At 44.5% G+C, this 18627-nt stretch overlaps 1 protein-coding gene across 1 annotated transcript in view; it reads right to left on the reverse strand.

Moving 5' to 3' along the window:
- The window catches only part of LOC146209762 (cytochrome P450 3A14-like), a 133030-nt gene that overhangs the window by 101566 nt on the left and 12837 nt on the right, over nucleotides 1–18627 (reverse strand). The window contains exon 2 of the mRNA XM_084587452.1: nucleotides 9744–9840. Within this exon, the coding sequence (XP_084443578.1) occupies nucleotides 9744–9840 (97 nt within the window). The remainder of the gene's footprint in view (nucleotides 1–9743; nucleotides 9841–18627) is intronic.

The following is an 18627-nucleotide window of genomic DNA, read 5'->3' on the forward strand; positions in this document are numbered from 1 at the left end:
AGACATCGCTTCTTTGGTCAGGAGGATTATACGCGAGCAGCTGGATATTCAGCGGCAACGTATAAATTTCGATGTACCTTACCACCCGAAATCGAGGTCCATATGATCATGGGAGCAGCGCACGCCATGGGCTGCACAAAATAACAGCGAACCATCTTACAACAACGACGTGGAACGGACCCTGCAACCAACATCGCACCCTTATTTCCAGCAGCGTCCAGCCCATCCGGATGAAGTGCCTCGTGGTGCTCCTCGTCGCGCTTCTGTCGCCCCATCTCGGCCTCCAGGGGATCCTGAAGTGAACTGAACTACCAGAGCCGCCAGCCACCCCTATGTTACGGCTGTGTGGGCAGCGGACATATCTTACGCTTTTGCCCACGTCGTCAAATTACCCTACCCCCTGTCCAACGAGCACCGCGCTTCACGAATGGTGCCCAAAGGGAGCAGCAGCCACCCGCTACCTTCTATCGGCCCTCTTCCCCTCAACGCCAGGCACAGAATGACTCCCCTGTGTCCGATCGCAGCACCACTCCCCCCCCCCCCCCTCTCCGCAGCGACAACCCCGTTCGCCATCCCCATGTCGCCACTTTGTTTCTCCATCGCTGGGAAACTAAGTGGTGCGACAGATGGAGGTAAAGTCGCCGGACGGTCAATTTCACGCTTACCTCTACCTGTCGTCATGCTAAAGAACAAAGTGTCAGTGTTATGAGCCTTTGGTTGACACTGGTGCCGCAGTATCAGTTATGAGCCTTTCATTTGAAAATCTCCTTCGACAGAAAGTTATGTTTGTGTGGGACAAAAACACTACCTTTTGTGTAGTTGGGGGTTAAACTTTAGTTCCGGTTGGCCTGTCCTCAGTTTCAGTTGTAATTGCTGACGAGTGCTATAGGACAGAATTCGTTGTATTGAGACGTGCCACGCATAACGTTATCTTGAGTGCTGACTTTTTGCACGATTGTGGTGCGACTTTAGACTTTAGTGCCGGTGAAATTTGTTTGCAGCCGCACATTATCCTCGCATTAGTAGATAACGTGTCCCAGAGTCATCAAGGAGTTCTCGCCCTAAAGTAAGATGTGCTGCTGCTTTCGATGATGGCGACGGTTCTCCCCGTGAAGTCATCTGCATTTTTCATGGGTAAACATTCAACAGTCATCGAACCAGATGTCCCGAATGGAGCGAAAAAAAATATTTTGGTGCCACGCTCCGTCGTGGTGGCGGAGGATCGTCGCGCATACCTCCGGGCTGTAAACGTGTCAGAAGAACCTGTTCGTCTACCTTCCAGTTTGACAGTCGCGAGATTTGAGAAATATGTGGCTCATACCGTTGGAAATATTTCCGATGTCAGAGGACCCGCGAAAGAAAAGTCTCAATATTGTGCTGAGTTGGAGGGCATGGTCAGCAAATCGCTCCCATCTAGTAAACGTCGTAATCTGCAAGACATTTTGACAACTCATGCCCAAGTGTTCGATTTTGTCTCAAACGGATCGCGTGGCCATTTCCCAGCTTCTCGGCTACAGCACAAAATAAACACAGGAAACGCACCCCCTATTCGCCAAAAATCTTAGAGTTTCCCGGCAGAGCGCAAGATAGTTCAAGGACAGGTGGACGAAATGCTGCAGAAAGGAATCATCCGAGAATCCTCCAGTCAGTGGACCGCACCTGCGATACTAGTGCGAAAAAATACAATTCTTGGCGATTTTGTGTAGACTACCTTCGTTTGAATGCGGTAACGAAGAAAGACGTATACCCGTTACCTCGCATTGATAACGCTGTCGACTGTCAGCATTCGGCTTCATATTTCTCTTCTGTTGATTTGCAATCGGCTATTCACAAATTCCTCTACATCTATTCGACCGTGAGAAGACTGCTTTTGTAACACCTGATGGTTTATACGAATTTAATGTAATCAGCACAACTGCTGCGCCACTCCGACCCCTCTGGATTATGCAACGCTCCCGCGACGTTCGAGCGATTTATGGACACTATCCTTCGTGGCCTCAGATGGGAAATATGCATGTGTTACCTTGATGATGTTATCTTTTTTGGCAAGACCTTCCAAGAGCACAATGAGAGGCTTCATAAAGTTTTTGAATGCATTGGCAAAGCGGGCCTCATTTTGAATTCGAAGAAGTGTCATTTTGGAGAGCGACAAACTTTAGTTCTTGGATTCCTCGTCAACGAGGATGGTATTAGGCCGGATCCGCCGAAGATTGCTGCAGTATGCGACTTCGAAACTCCACGCAACCTGAAAAGTCTTCGGAGCTTTCTAGGCCTCTCTTCCTATTTTCGTCGCTTCATTGCTGGCTTTGCGCAACTTGCCCACCCTCTTACGTCTCTACTGCACAAGGATTCGTAATTGGTGTGGACCTCAGAGTGCGAATTCTCTTTCAACTCGTCTTCTCTAACTCCGGCACCACTGCTGCGCCACTTCGACCCTTCTGCTGTGACGGAGGTCCAAACTGACGCCAGTGGCGTCGGCCTTGGGGCGGTGCTTGTGCAGCTGCATAGTGGGGCTGAACACGTTGTTGCATATGCCAGCCGCACTTTGACAAAATGTGCACGGAACTACACAGTTACAGAATTGGAGTGCCTCGCAGTTGTGTTCGCAGTGCACAAGTTCCGACCATACCTATATGGACTCTACCTCACCATAGTTACTGACCACCATTCGCTATGCTGGCACAGCGGACTTCACTATTCATCTGGTCGTCTGTCGCGCTGGGCATTAGGCCTACAAGAATACAACTCTGGTGTCGCGTATAAGAGCGGACATCACACTGATGCAGACTGCTTGTTACGGCACCCATTGCCGACTTCCGTAACGTTGAAGATGGCTTCGACGGGTGTTTAGCCTCAATCGTGTCAACGTTTCCTAGTATGGCGACCTTTAGGCGAGAACAACGCTACGACCGGTCACTGCAGCCTCTTATACAAGAGGCAGAAGGAAGAGCAGAGTCAACGCAGTTTGCTATCGAAGATGGTGTTTTTTTCAAGATCTACTCAGTTGACGGTGCTGCCCTCCTTTTGGTCGTCCCAAAAAGTCTCCGTGCACACGTTTTGCATGCCATGCACGATTATATTACCTCCGGACATATAGGCTTCTATCGTACCCTGCACAGAATTCTCCAGCGTTTTTATTGGCCACTAAATTATAAGGCCACCAAGCAATACGTTGCGACATGCGAAAAATGCCAACGACTTAAGGCACGCACCACCACGCAGGCCGTACCTTTACAACTCGTCAAGCCACCTACCTCCCCTTTTGAAAAGATTGGAATTGACCTGCTCGGTTATTTGCCAAAGCCTGTAGAGGGCTGCCGCTGGGTTATCGTCTGCGTTGTCTATCTTACCAGATACGCAGAGACTGCTGCTCTCGCTACCGCAAAGGCTGCTGATGTTTCTTTGTTTCTTTTGCATTCAGTTATTCTTCACCATGGCGTACCGCGTGTTATTATAAGCGATCATGGTCGGCAACTCACTGCTCATGTCGTGGACGAAATGCTCCGACTTTGTGGTTCACACTACCGACACTCCATACCGTATCATCCGCAGACCAACGGTCTCACCGAGCGCACCAACCGAACCTTGACAACCATGCTGTCCATGTACGTCTCGTCTGACCATCGCAACTGGGATGCAGTGCTACCGTATGTGACGTACGCCTATAACACTGCAAATCATAAAGTTACCGGCTATTCTCCTTTCTATTTACTCTATGCAAGAACTCCTCACGATTCCTTAGGCATCATTTTCCCATTTTACCCCAACGACGATGCGTCTGTTTTCCAGATACTATGCCATGTCGAAGAAGCCCACCGTCTAGCCCGCTTACGCACAGTTTCTTCTCATAGCCGCTCGAAAGAACACTACGGTCTGCATCATCGTGCAGTTACTTACTCCCCTGGAGACTATGTCTGGCTTTGGACGCCTATTCGCAAGCGAGGATTATATGAGTCGTTTCTCTGTAAGAACGATTGACCCTTCGTCGCGTTGGGCAAACTGAATGACGTGAATTACGTTATCGCTAAAGTCACGACAGATAACCGTCGATCCCGCAAGACACAAGTTGTTCCCGTAGCTCGCCTGAAGCGCTGCTATCTTCGATCTGCCTAATTTTCTCGAGGTCGAGAATCGTTTGCGCGGGGAGAATTGTTACGCCTCGTAGCGGCGCACTGAGAAGCAGCAGAAGCAGAAGAAGCAGAGGAAGCGAGGCGCGCGCAGACTGATCTGGGTTTGCTGAGCCGTGTGCGTCCGTCCTTCCTACGAAGTTCACCTGTATTAAAACCATTTCATCCGTTACAATATTATGAGGACCGCAGTCGCAGGAACAACTTAGTAGTGTTCGGAATAAAGGAAGATGCTAGTGAAAGAAGGACCGATCTTGAGGAAAATGTTTTTCAAAACATTTGTAAGGACAAACTAGGAGCGAACATTGATTTCTGGAACGTATATGCAGAATTGGCAAAAAACGTGAGAATCAACCAAGGCCTCTTTTTTTTTCGCCTTTAAAATTATAACAAAAAATGGACGTTCTTGAGAATGGCCGCAAATTTTAAGATTCCGGAGTGTCAATATTGGAAGACGTCTCGCAGGCAACATTAAAAATAAGGAAACAGCTATGGCAACCCTATAAGAATGAAAAAGGCGCCGTTGACAAAATTAAGCTTGTCTACAACAAACTGCATGTAAATGGTGACATTTATACTTGGGACGAGCAAAACGACTGCAGGTTATTGCTGCGTAAAGAACACAAGGTCTCAGGATTGACAGACAACTAGCACCGCACCAGCTGCGCAAAAATTAATAAGGCTGATATGCTTGAACGCACAAAGTCTATGCAAAAAGCAAGACCGACAGGAGCACTTATTACTCTCGTGTGATCCTCACGTGGCAATTATATCTGAAACCTGGCTTTATGTTAAAATTCCTGAGAGCTGCGTCGTACCGCCTTGATATAGATGCTACAGAAAGGACCGTTCTAGGAGGGGTAGGGAAATCGCGATTCTTGGTAAGGCTAAATTCTATTCTATTTTATTTTCCTGATGTTCCTCCTTGCCTTGAAAGTGTCTCGTGTAGGCTGATGTCTTCAGGACATTGAATAATTATCGTAGCAATTTATAAGAGTTCTTGGGCCGGACGAGATTGTCTACTGGATGTATGATTACCTAGAATAGTATTCAAATTGAATTAATGTAATTACAGGCGACTTTATTCCATCACATTGATTGGAACACCTTGCAGATTGGTTATCCTATGCGCGCTGCTAAGAAGTTCTACTTGATATATCGTTGTCGTAAAATCTGATCCATATCGTGCACTCTCCTACACCCATAAATAGTTCGCATTCAATGCTAGACCTCATTCTAAAATCTGCAGGTATAAAAAAAACTGCATTACTGAACTTCACTAAGGCCATTTCAAACATTTTTGTGCTACGATATACACAGATGTATCTGTGCATATCGTAGCACGAAAATTCTTGAAATGGTAAGCCAGCTAGCCCCCCCCCCCCATTGCTGCTTTGCTTTCACTAAGGCATTTCTGATCACAAGCATGTAATTTTTACCTGCATGCTTTCACGCAAACTTGGAAGGTGCATCCAAAATTCAAAACTATTAAAGACTTTGACGACACAGATAACCCACGTATTATGCACTATCTGGAAGATGCCCTCTCATCATTCTACGATGATCACGTAAATGCATTGTGGGCGAAGCTTAAATCCCTTTGCGATTACTGCATACGTAACTATATACTAGAAAGAATAAAGAAAATAGGAAGAACAAATCCTTGAATAACGCCTGAACTGATTCATTTAAAGTGGAAAATCATGTCCTGTCGGAAAAAAAAATACAAATGAGTCACTGATCGCATAATTAAACATCTCCTTCAAGCGTAGTTTGCAAGATAGATGCAAAAGACAAAAAATTTCCGAGATACTAGGTTGTTTTGCAACAACAATTGCTCATAAATTCTTGCAGTACCAGTCGAAAAAGGACAATAAAAAGTTAAAAGAAGTAACTACTGCCTGAAGTGTCGTCACTGACAAAAATTCAGTTCAGTTTAGTCGTTCAGTCGTGTCCGACTCTTCGTGACCCTATGGACCATGTCACGCCACGCCACGACAAAAAATAAATGGCAGATAAGTTCAAGCTTCACTACCACAGTGTGTTTTCTTGAACTGATTAAAGTTTTGATAACACGTCAGTCAGCGATGGCGAAAAGAACATTACCATTTCTTCAGAAGGTGTTATCGAACTTCTATTGGGACTGGATCCAAAAACAATCAGCTGGCTCTGATCATATACTCGTAGCATTCTTAAAAAGGTATGCCAAGATGTTGGCTAGATTTCTCGTCACAATTTTTCGAAACTTTCTAGATTCCGGCGTTCTACCTCATGACTGGCGTGTTGCGCGCGTTTTACCTCTATTGAAGAAAAGAAATCCATCCGAAATCACTAACCACTGACCACTATCCCTCACTTCTATACCTCGCAATGTGGCCGAGCATACTATTTTATCTAAACAGTTTTTTAGACACGAATGACATAATTAGCAACAGCCAGCAGCCAACAGGCAGCATAGGTTCCGTCAACGTTTTCCACTACTACGCAGCTAATATAGACAGTACATTGTCTAAAGCGTTCGATAGGTTATCTCATATTAAGCTAATAACTAAAATGCAAACACTAGGCATACTTCCCCAAGTTATTGCTTGGGTTGCGTCTTATTTACAAAATCGAGAACAGTATGTGGAAACATTGGCTCCTCTGCAAGAAAAAAGCAAGGCTTCTTAGAACATAAATTACGGGATTCTTCAAGTGCACTCAGACTTCAAGCGTACAAATAAATTTTCGACCTACTCTTGAATATGAGAGTATAGTATGGGACCCGCACACCGCAGTCAACATTGAAAAATTAGAACAAATCTAAAGATTAGCAGTAAAAGATATAGATAGCCGGTATAAGCTAATGAATTCCTCGACAGAATATGTTATAGTAAGCAGCACTCGAGCCAGTGGCTGAAAGAAGAAGAAAGGCTGCCCGGCTTTGTTTTTCGATCTCTGTATTTAAAAACTCTAGGCATTCAGCCACATAAACTCTTTGAAAAAGACGCAGCCAGACCTTCCAGACATAAACATGGCCATAGCGTCAAGTCAATGTTTGTCCATTAAAATTTTCGTCCTGCCCCCCCAAAAAAAAATCGGATTGGAATTCCTTGCCTCAAGACTCACCTCTCCTTAATTCTCTGTTGTGATCTCCTATCCATGTGTCTTTACACTTAAAACGATGATTATGATCAGTATTACCCAGTGCTTCCTCATATTTGTGGCTATGATCAGGGGATGTTCTTTCTAAAAATTTACTTTCTCTGTAACTGACTCTACTTGTGTTCTTGTATCCTATTTTGCTTTTTGTTCCAAAAGAATAATGTTTGTCAATCAATGTATGTACCCTCTCCTGCTTAGACCGTTTCGGTCCGCAGTATTGTGTGAACGAATAGTAAATAAATAATTATTATTGTGGTGTGTATAATTTAAAATCACGAGCATGCTTAGCCAATGTTGAGACACTAAATAAAATTATTCGATTATGCCTTTTTCACAGCTTTTATCAGTCATCGTCAAGAACATCAAATATGCCACCTGCCCATCATATTTCCAACAAAATCAATCCCAACACGATCATCTATCCACGCCCTGCAAATACACCTGCTCATATCTGTAAATTTTTTTTGTGAAATCATCTGCGCACTGGAATGATCCTCCGGTGAAGCTGTGCACCTTACCAACCCCCATCCAATTCAAGATAGAAACCGAATCCATCACGCTCTACCTGTCGCACCCATCCCCCTATATCCGTCGTCTTTTAGGTATAATAAAGAAATAAATGAAACAAAAACATTAAAAATAAATAAAAGTTACATAAACAGAAAGAAGGAAACTAGGCTGCACCTCAAAAGCTCGCAATTTCCCCTTTTGAGGTCGTATCAGTCTCTCTGCGATTGAGAGCTCTTCATGTGAGACGAAGCCTCCGTTTTCAAGCGCCCGTAGGAAAATGCACGAAAATTGGCTTATTTACGACCACACATCCCCCAATATACCCCTCCCCCTTTCACTTGCGTCTCCTGAATGAGAATTCAAATTTAGCGAATACGTTATGACCATCAAAATATTCCCAAATGTGTTTGCAGTTAATCCCGGATATATCAAACTGAACAGAACTCCAGAAAGAGTATCAAAAATTCGATATCAAAAACATATCGACGGATTACCTCCTCTTTAACCCAAAAATTTATAAATATGGTGTGCCCATGCTAGCGGTACGCTTCCTGCGGCAGTGGGCTGCCCTCCGGCGTACTAGCAGCCCACCTGCGAAGGTGTCAAAAAATTGCGCCCATGGGCGCACGTCTACGAGCCGCTCTGTCTACGAGAGTCCATCCTCAAATATTTGGTAGACTCAGATCAGAGCGTAGGAGCTTACGCTGTTCAAACATGTCAGTTGCAGCTCGCGCCGCATAGCAAAAATACCGTTTGAGCAAATCTACAAAAATAAAGGTACTGTAGATGGTACATCAGGGAAAGCCGCCGTTGATCATACGAGGTCTAACTCTGTTAATGGTACTCTATAAATGCAACAATGACTCCCCCAGTACCTGCTCTGGCGACCTACGGTGCAGCTCGTCTATTTTTAGTAAAGGCAGTACGTGATGCCTTACAAATGCTCAGTATCGATGAACGTTAAATGGTTTACTTACCGCATCTGGAGCCGCTGCACTTTAACACCAAGAGGCATTTTCAGCCATGCTGGTTAGTGTTGCTTCGAGCAAATCAAATGCAAAACTTGCAATATTACATTTATCATGTGTTTGACATCTCCACGCCATAAGCATTTCTCTTTTGTTGAAAGGTTTCGCACCTCGCAAAATAGCGTACTAAACTTACTTCATTACTCGTAACGTAAGGTTACTATTCGAAACATTTCGGTTATAACATAATGATTAGCAACGCACCAAAACAAGCTCAGAGTGTTACAAGCAAACCTATTTTCTCTTTACATATCTGGTAAGACTGCTGCTAATTATTTCAGAAACGCAATGTATTGCAGAGCGAGGTTGGAAATAACTCTATTGATCACTACTTGTGTACATGAGCAGCGGCTTCTTGCCAAAGCGCTGGATCGTAGTCAAACAGCCGCGGAGAATAATGGGCACGTAAACCCACCGCCTATAGGTGATGAAGAATAGAGCGTGGTTAGTCATATCAACTTGAAGTCCCTATTAGCCCTGGGCTGGCAGACAAGGGGGCAGGACCTCTGGCAAGCTTCCGAGCTTTTAGTCCTGTCTCCTCTAATATAGAGAAAATAAAAGGCTGATTGATTGAATTAGTATAGCGGCACACCAACAAAACACATATGGCGCTCCATATATGGTCGGTGAGGAAAGTGAAATTGAACAAGGTGGTGCCATCAGGGCCACCAAAACCCTTCGCCTAGCGCCGCCTCACAGCTTAATGCCACGCGGAGTTAGTCGGTTTACCCATGTCCATTGATATGACAAGAGCTTAAAGCAATGTTCCTTCTTAACATTGCTTCGTTTCACTTCTCTTTTTGTCGTCTATTGTGAGCCCTATCTTGCATAAACACCATCTTGTTTAAACGATGATGACACTTTCTGTTGGCTATACGCGAAGGGCTCCTCCATGGCGCTGCGTATGCCCTTCGGGCTCTTCGTATGTGCTTACCGTAGAGTGGTACTCCATGATATTACCCCATATCAAGTTTGGTGTCGGTCCAGGAATCCCTAGCCTCCTGAAGTACGAAAAGTGTCGCCATCTCCACCTTGAGCAGAAAACAAAGAAATATTACTTAAATATATAAGGTACATGTACGTGATGCGACTCAACATATTCTCAGTACAACCGGCTCAAAAGCGTCGCAAGCGGATAGACGTTTGGCTGCCTTTGAATGGGAAGAAGCAAACTCTGCATGCGGAAATTAGCTACAGGGCACTCTGATGCTAGTGCTTATCTGCACTCTAAACGTATGCTAAACATCCGAATTAAAGACAGTTGGGTCTCAGCTAACTGAATGCGGCATGCGCTAGTTTAGCTCCGAACAGGTTTCTTTCTGCCGACATGAATCCTTGTTGCACGCCCCTCTTCCTGTAACGCTTTCTGTATGATTAGTCTTGTTGATTAAAGCTGCATGAATGATACCGGAGTCAATGCATGTAAGGTTAATGATAACTTTCAGGCCATTTAGCGTCGTCCGTATTTCAGCATGCAAGGATTGTTTGTCGCCATCGATAGCCAATAACACCGAAATATGGTACTATTGATTACTGCGTAACTGCCACCAACGATTCGCTTTCGCAGTATGCGGTGGTGTCGTTACTTCGAAAATATATCTGAAAGTCCAGACGCTTTTCGCGAAAAGCAAAGTTTCAAACCGATTACTAAATTCTGCGAAATAGGACTGCGCTCTTGCAGTTACGCTGGACTGTACCTACATTAATGAAAGCCCTCTGAGGGCGCTTTCATCACTACATATTCTTAATTGTGTCATTTGCATCACGTTGTCGCAATCCACGTCGACCTTTAGTCGTCTATTTCTACCCTACTGAAAATATTGTATGAGGCAATAACCTCACATTTTCTCACACAGTCTCACTCAATTCACGTAAGAAATCACATAGAAATCGCATATAATTGCTTAAGATCTCATCGATTCTTGTACGTTAACATAAACTATTAAAGGTATTTTATGATAACGATGGGCACCGTATGAGAGTCCATTTGATTTGATGAGATTGTGTGAGGTTATTGCCCTGTAGAACTTTTCGTTTATCAGTAGGGTATATACACAAAAATCCGCCGCGGCCTTCACGCCCTGATAAGCATTCAAAACATTGGGACTGTTGCGGGATGCGTATTTGGTGTCAACAATCCAACTGACGATCAATGATACGTTTTTTATTCGTTCACTCCTTATGTACAATTCTTTTCTACAAATTAGACCCAGTGTTTACTCAAAATTTCTGTGACATTTGATGCTCCAGTGTTGTATCCTTATATTCTGCGTGCTCGTGGCAGATGTTTTCCCCACCCTCTTGCGCGTTGGACGTTTCACTCTCCAGACATTGTTTTTCTATAAAGACCGTAGCATGCCGTTTAATTATCAAGGCATTGAGATCAAGAGCGGGTAAATATTAGCTAGTGCTGAGATAATACACAATTGACAGCGGTCAGTAAAATAAGGGATGTGACATTGGCGTCCAGGGAGGGTTTCATTGAGGTAAGAATTGTCTAACGGCGATGAAAATCACTCCTGAATTTAATTTGCCCTCTTCACTAATACGGCGGAGCGCGAGGTAACGAAAGTGAAAAAAAAAAAAAAACGATTACAGGCCGGCAGCATGCCCCGCACACGCTGAATGACTGAAACAACTTTATTGCCTAGGATAGTTTGGTTAGGGCCGGTGGGCTTGGTGTGGCCAGAAACAATCCACCAAGCAGTCGGTATGTATACTTCGGTTGGAACGCTCGCTTCGTCTGTTCACCTGCTGCGGCTTCTCTCCACCATGGTCGCGAGCTGAAACAGCGGCAGTGCAAACCACGGCGAACTACTCTGGTCAAACCGATAGATAGATGCGGCAGCGGTAATTACATGATTGACTTTATATGAGCGCAATCAGATAATTGGCTATGAGCTCACCGCTTGCGTTCGTTAAAGCGGCCCAACATGAATGTTTCCCAACCGCCTGCATGCCCACCCAACCAGGCCACAGCGGCGCTTTGTGGGGATTGTGCGTACATCTTTCAAGGTAAGCAATTAGCGATTACAGCTCACTGCAGCCAAAAGTATACACGATCGGCATTTCGATTCATTGAAACTGGTGAAGGCTGCCTCAGACGGTGTGCCAATAGTCGGCTCACAGCATTATTTCTGCCGCCGCAGCCAAGACAAAGATGCGGCGTGCGGCAGTTGTTTGATACAGTACACGTTCGTATCAGAATTAAAGGACAAATGTAGCATAAGGACTTCTTGCTATAAACATGCAACAGCAGAATGCCTGCGCAAGTACAGAGCTTTTGGCAACGGTGCTTCCCACGCGGTCGCCAGGCGCTTCGCCTTTTCGTTCCTTGCCTGCCCTATTGGTCACTACGTCTAGTGGGTTTGAGCAGAAAGCACATCAAAACGGCTCGGCGGTCTCATCGCTCTAACAAAGGTTTGTATTTCATCACCGCATCACAGGGAAGCCATTCTCATAATAAAATAAGCCCGATAAGACGTGCGTTCAGCGACAACACTCAATCAGCCTAATTTTCTCCACAAGCATCGCCGACGACTCATGTCGGCCGCTTTCCGTATCGTTCAGCGGACCAGCTCACACCGGCGCTTCGTGGTGATTAAGCGCGCATCCTGCGATGTAAATAATCGTCGATTCAGTTCACTGTTGTCGAAATTATACTTGATCGCAATTTGTGTTCGCTAAAGTTGGCGAATTCCTTTTTCGCAATCAGCTGATTCGCATACACGAAATAAATTGCAGTAATACGGAATGTTGAGCTAGTTGGTACATGATTGCAAATTACGAGCGCAGCGACGGAGAACAACAACGAGAGAGTAATGACAAGGACAGGCGCTACTATCAACTGAAAGTTTATTCGAAGAACACAGATTAAATACTCGCAGAAGACAACCAAAGGCACATGCGCTTCACAGATTTAAGCATCCAAGTTTGTGAGATTTTATATCTGGATACCTAGGAAAAATCTGTGAAGCGCATGTGCCTTTGGTTGTCTTCTGCGAGTATTTATTCCGTTTTCTTGGAATAAACTTTCAGTTGAGTTGATAGTAGCGCCTGTCCTTGTCATTACTCTCTCGTTGTTGTTCTCCGTCGCTGCTCTCGTAATTTGCACACGCGAAAGAGACACTTAAAATGGTGCAATAAAACGGTACCTGATTAGTACGATGCCTCAGTACAGTCTCCACGGGTATTCACGTGCCCTCCTTCTTCGTCAAAGCAAGTTCAGCTTAAAGGAATGCCTCTTCCGCTATTTAGTTTCTCACAGCCCCGCGTATAGCACAGGAATTTAGGCAAAATTGCGTCGACGACAGCGGCACCAACTGACAAGGGCGCCGCAATGGCGACAAGTTTAGGGTGCCTCGATGTCGCCCGCGCACCGCCGTTCAGGGTGATGGCACGCAGTGTACTGCATAGCGCCGCTGCTGCGTCATTTTGCTTTTGTTTTAAGCGGCTGCCCGTGCGGTCGTCATTTTGGTTTCAAGCGGCTGTCCGTGCAGTCGTCCCTGCAGCCGGTTAGCGCGGCCATGCGCGGTCATGCCGATGCGCGAAGCGCTCCTCAGGACCAAAATGGCGGCGCTGTCATCACACTGAACGGCGGCGCGCGGGCAACATCGAGACACCCTAGACAAGTTTCCTTGATGGGACACGTACCGTCTTTTCCAAAAGTAACCAGGCTGCGTCCTTCGCTTCTGAGTTGGATAGTAGAGACTTCATACAACTTATGAAGCATTAAATGTATGGAAACTAAAGGCGAGATACTGTCCTCACTTCTTAACAAGTTGTTGCATTGTGGGTATCCATGTTGGCTTTAGAATATAAGCGAGAAGCAAAACATGCAGCCTGGTTACTTTTGGCAAAGACGGTACGTTATTGCCCAACTGTCGGACAGCGAGTAGGAGACAGCTTTTGGCGGGTGACAACGACATGTTTACGAATAGTTCGTAGTTCCGGGGAGTGACACAGCCTGAACCATGTGAGCGAAAGCATTGACTTCGTTCGCTCGCGTATGCCTCAGGGTTCACATCAGGACTTCAAACAGGGTACGATCCGATTACTTTCGCAGGTACCAGAGTGTGTCCATGAAGTCGAGGGGCCATCGTGGTGTCAGCGATTGGCAGCCTGATACCGGTGACGTCAACGGTATCAAGAATACTTCCAAAACTAACCAGGAGGCACCACCCTATCATCCCGCGAATTTCAATAAGCGTAGTTTTTAAAAATGCATAATAAATCGTTGGCTCTGTTACAAGAAATATCATTTTGGAAGATTGCTTAAAAATACTCTTTGTAATCATTGAACTTGTTTATCAGTGGTCTCACAGTCCACCTATACGTGGCCCTTTAAGAGCTATTATCTGGCAGCGCTGACAGCTTCTCCTGTCAGAGGCTTTATTTGCGGACGCTCGTTCATGTACGCGGACATTGCTACTCATGTAATAAATATTTTCTTAGTTTTGCTTCAATCATTTCATGTATACTAATTAGAATTCAGGCGTCAGCTTCCTTTTATGTCTAAGATCACCGCACTTATATGTAGATCTCCGCTTTAAGCAAGCCGTACGAAGTGCCTACGCGGCTTAGATGACTCCATCGTTGTATACCTATGTAAATTGAAACATCCAGCCCTGCGAATCAAGTAAATTTTGCGTATCCTGGAAGCGTGTCCTTTACAATATATTGAAGTTCCAGATCAAGAAACATAATTCTACCTTTGCGTTGAGCTGGTTGCTGCCCGATAGGCGCTTTTCTCTTTTACTTCTATGGTCATGTTTCTCATACATCCCAGAATGTCAGCGGCACACACATCTTCTGATAACACGGCCACTTCCACCACAATGTAGCTGCCCATGAATCAGCCATAACATCCTTTATCTGGCGGTTCAAAACCACTCTAGCAATTTGAATAGAGTAGGTTTCATCTAAGCTTCCCCTTTCTCAAAGTATGCAGATTTTCATAACCATGCCTGGCGACTCTCGCCTCGTCAATGCATCATCTCCTCATTATGGATGATGCCGCACTCCTCTTAACCAGAAAGGAACCACTTACGTTCCACGCACGTGCTTTCATCCTTCCGTGTGCGATGTGCGATAACCCCTCTCTCCCCTCCCCCGCACCCTCATTCGAGCAGACATAGCTGTTCTTTCTGAGGATCCGACACAGGGTCTCGCTCATCGTTGTCGTCACTAGGAGGCGGCCTGAGTATTGATACTTATACGTTCGCGCAGTGTGTCTTTTCTGCAATGCCCAAAATCAGCATCAACAGCATGACAGAACGGTAGAAGTAAGGCCTCTCTCATGTACATGCACTTATCCCCGTCCGATGCCAGCTATCCAAAATACTGAAGTAAATATGCACCATGCTTCGCAAGTTTTTTTTTCCTTCAGTCATTCTACATATACTGCAGAACGCAGGAATCATATGATCACTTATTAATTAACTTCAGTCGATCGCGAAGTTTTTTATTTACTTAAAACTACTTATACTTTATCTTAGCAAACCTTTTATGTCCTGGTCAAGGCGCAAGGTTGTGTCTTTAGGTAAGCTTAAATTATTGCGCAGTGTCCTGCGATGTGCAGTAAATCGTTGACAGGAGGTTACCAAATGTTCGAAATTTTCACACACAAAGAAAAAGGACAAAATTTTTTCCTGGGTCCTTGGTGCGACGGATCGTCGGCTGCGCGAGCTACCAATGCCTTACTAACTTTTCTGAAGGACACAGGGTTGATTAATACCCTTTAAAACTCATCTGTGTGTGATCATGTGCGTGTGAAAGTTAACTTTTCTTAAGGACACAGGGTTGATCAATACCCTTTAAAACTCATCTGTGTGTGATTATGTGCGTGTGAAAGTTAACTTTTCTTAAAGACACAGGGTTGATCAATACCCTTTAAAACTCATCTGTGTGTGATTATGTGCGTGTGAAAGTGTGCGACACCGATTCTCTTTTTTTTCTCAATTATTTCCCCTTCCCCTCCCACACTCTGTCACCCTCATCCCTCAACCCTCATCAGGAGTAGCATGCTAGGCTTTCCACCAGGCAGACATCTCCTGTTGCCATTAAAATATATATCTATCTATCTTTTATGTCCTGGTGAACAAAACAGCTCTAAACTAGTTATGGCAACAGATATGCCTATAGAATCTCGCTATCATGGTAACGAGATTCTAGTATTTATTCATAACCCACCTTTAAGTTAAATATGTGGTTTTCTTTGCAGCAATTCCGCACATGACATAGAAAACCATTCATCGACAGTTACGTATTATAAAGATAAATATTTTTGTTGTTTTAAGAGACTTATATACTCTTCTTTAAAGTTCAGAGCGAGAACCAAGCTCTATTACATTTGAACTAGCGGAAAACAATTTCATCGGACTAAATTAACAAGTGCATGCATCTTCGTTTCGGTGCCAAAGCACCGAGTCAGAGTATTTGTCAAATTCTGAACCATTCTTCTGCTAAGTTAGCATTGTCACCCTTTTATACCTAAAGTGGTGACAATACAGGTACTCCCGGGAGTAACTGTCAAAATGTTCCGACATCATAAATGAAATATCTGCTGATGCCTTAAGCATACTCATGGTGGCGGCATCAACTAACGTTTATCAGGCCGAAGGAAAAAAGCCAACAGTCGGCGAGGCCAAGGAAAGCGTTGGGGATGGTACTTTATGTATTTTTTAATGTTTATTTGGATAATCACAGAAATTAGTAAATGTAATCTGTTTAAGGAAAGATAATTAAACACAAAGTAGAAGAAAAAACAACGTGCCGGTTCCCACCATCGGCACGTTCTTTTTTCTTCTCATCATCATCATCAGCCTGATTATACCCACTGCAGGGCGAAGGCCTCTCCCATATTTCTCCACTTAACCCGGTTTTTTCTTCTACTTTGTGTTTAATTATCTTTCCCCTAAACAGATTACATTTACTGATTTCTGTGATTATCCAAATAAACATTTAAAAAAATACATAAAGTACCATCCCCAATGCTTTCCTAGGCCTCGCCGACTGTTGCCTTCTTTCCTTCATGTATTATAACGAGCACCCTCATTTCCCCTTAATTAATCTCCTTGTAGCTTACGGGGGTCTCGGTTCTGGCAGTCTTGAAACCATAGGTAGCGTAAGAGGGTTCTAACACAGCTTTCGCCCTCGCTCTTGATCATGTTCTACGTGATGCTGGCGGCAACAAAGGACGTTCCACGTCCGCCGTTATGGTTGAGGGTGGCGCTGGTGAACACTCTCAAGGTTCGTATACAGACAATATAAATTCCCAAGCGAGTAGCAGAGGGAACAGCGGCCGATGTAGCTCAGTTGGAAGAGCACCGGACGCGATATTCGGAGGTCGTGGGTTCGGTTCCCACCATCGGCACGTTGTTTTTTCTTCTACTTTGCGTTTAATTATCTTTCCCCTAAACAGATTACATTTACTAATTTCTGTGATTATCCAAATAAACATAAAAAAAAAACATAAAGTACCATCCCCAACGCTTTTCTTGGCCTCGCCGACTGTTGGCTTCTTTCCTTCATGTATTATAACGAGCACCCTCATTTCCCCTTAATTGATCTGTTTATCAGGCTGGTGAGAGGTGACTTAAGCGTCGCTTCGGTATCGTTATTTCCTTTTCCATGTCTGCATGCTCAGGTATAGCATAAAAAGCAGTAAACCAAAACACTAAGCAAAAGGGGAATCAGTGCGAACAGCAAAGCAAATATAAATGTGGAAACCTCCCACGTCATTGTGCTGTCACGTGCTGGTGACTGTCAACTGTATGTGCGCTATTTGCAGCTTTGGAACACTTATCTCAGCTTAAGTGCTCCTCCCTAGTGAGAGTCCCCGTTGGTGCTGCTATCAGACCTCAACCTCGCTATATACCACCTGATTCTACCATTCCTTGCTGCTAAGTTTCCAAGCGTGGTTTCAAAATCTACATTATGCTTGAGTCAGTCAAAATCTGATACTAACTTTTTCTTTTTGTTGCTATAGAATATTAAACTTCAAGTTCCATAAATGGGAATGGGAAGAGACATAAAGCCGCAATATTATTTTAAATGTTTGGCATAAAATTAAGCAATCTGGCGCATACAAAGTGGGGAATGTGTCCATATATTGTTACTACATTTCTCTGGTATGAGAATAAGGTTCCTTTGGGTAGAAACTCTCGTGAATAAAATCAAAACAAGTGAACACCCCTAGACCATATGCAACTAAGGTAAAACTGAAGAATATATTGTTGGAGAGAGCAAATTCATTGATATATTTTATATCTACGTACACAATGGCGTCAAGAATAATAAACCCAACTACTGGCTCAAGCATATCAGAAACTGCATTGACGATAATATAGAAATGAACACTACGCCTCCGAAGCTTCGGAGTTATCTATTAGGGATCTATAACGCACAGAACCTTTCGATTATATTTAAGCAGCATTTTATCAGCGCGTTCAGGACCTCTTGTCATAGCCTTACTACTAAAAGGACGGTCATTTCTATGTAGGCGATGAAGATCCACGTTTCGCGGCAAGATCTAGAGCTGGAGAACTCAGTCGGGAGATGCGCGCCGCTTGCTGTTCGAGAAACACCGCAAGCATATAGTGATGCTGTTCTAAGTGGGTAGAAGGAAAACGAAAGCTCAGTAGCAAGGTGTGCGCTTGGAAGAGGCTCCGCAAATCCCGCTAACCTGCTTCTGGGGCAAAATAGTTTCGAACACTTCAGCCTGCAAAGGTGGTTCGAGTTGCGTGTCCGGTGCTACCTCATCCGGCCACCTGACTTTCTGCCGCCCACTGCTACGCTTTGCTTCTCTTGGAATCCAG

Source organism: Amblyomma maculatum, chromosome 1 (genome assembly GCF_055883805.1).
Source record: "Amblyomma maculatum isolate TAMU_Amacu chromosome 1, ASM5588380v1, whole genome shotgun sequence".
NCBI lineage: Eukaryota > Metazoa > Arthropoda > Arachnida > Ixodida > Ixodidae > Amblyomma > Amblyomma maculatum.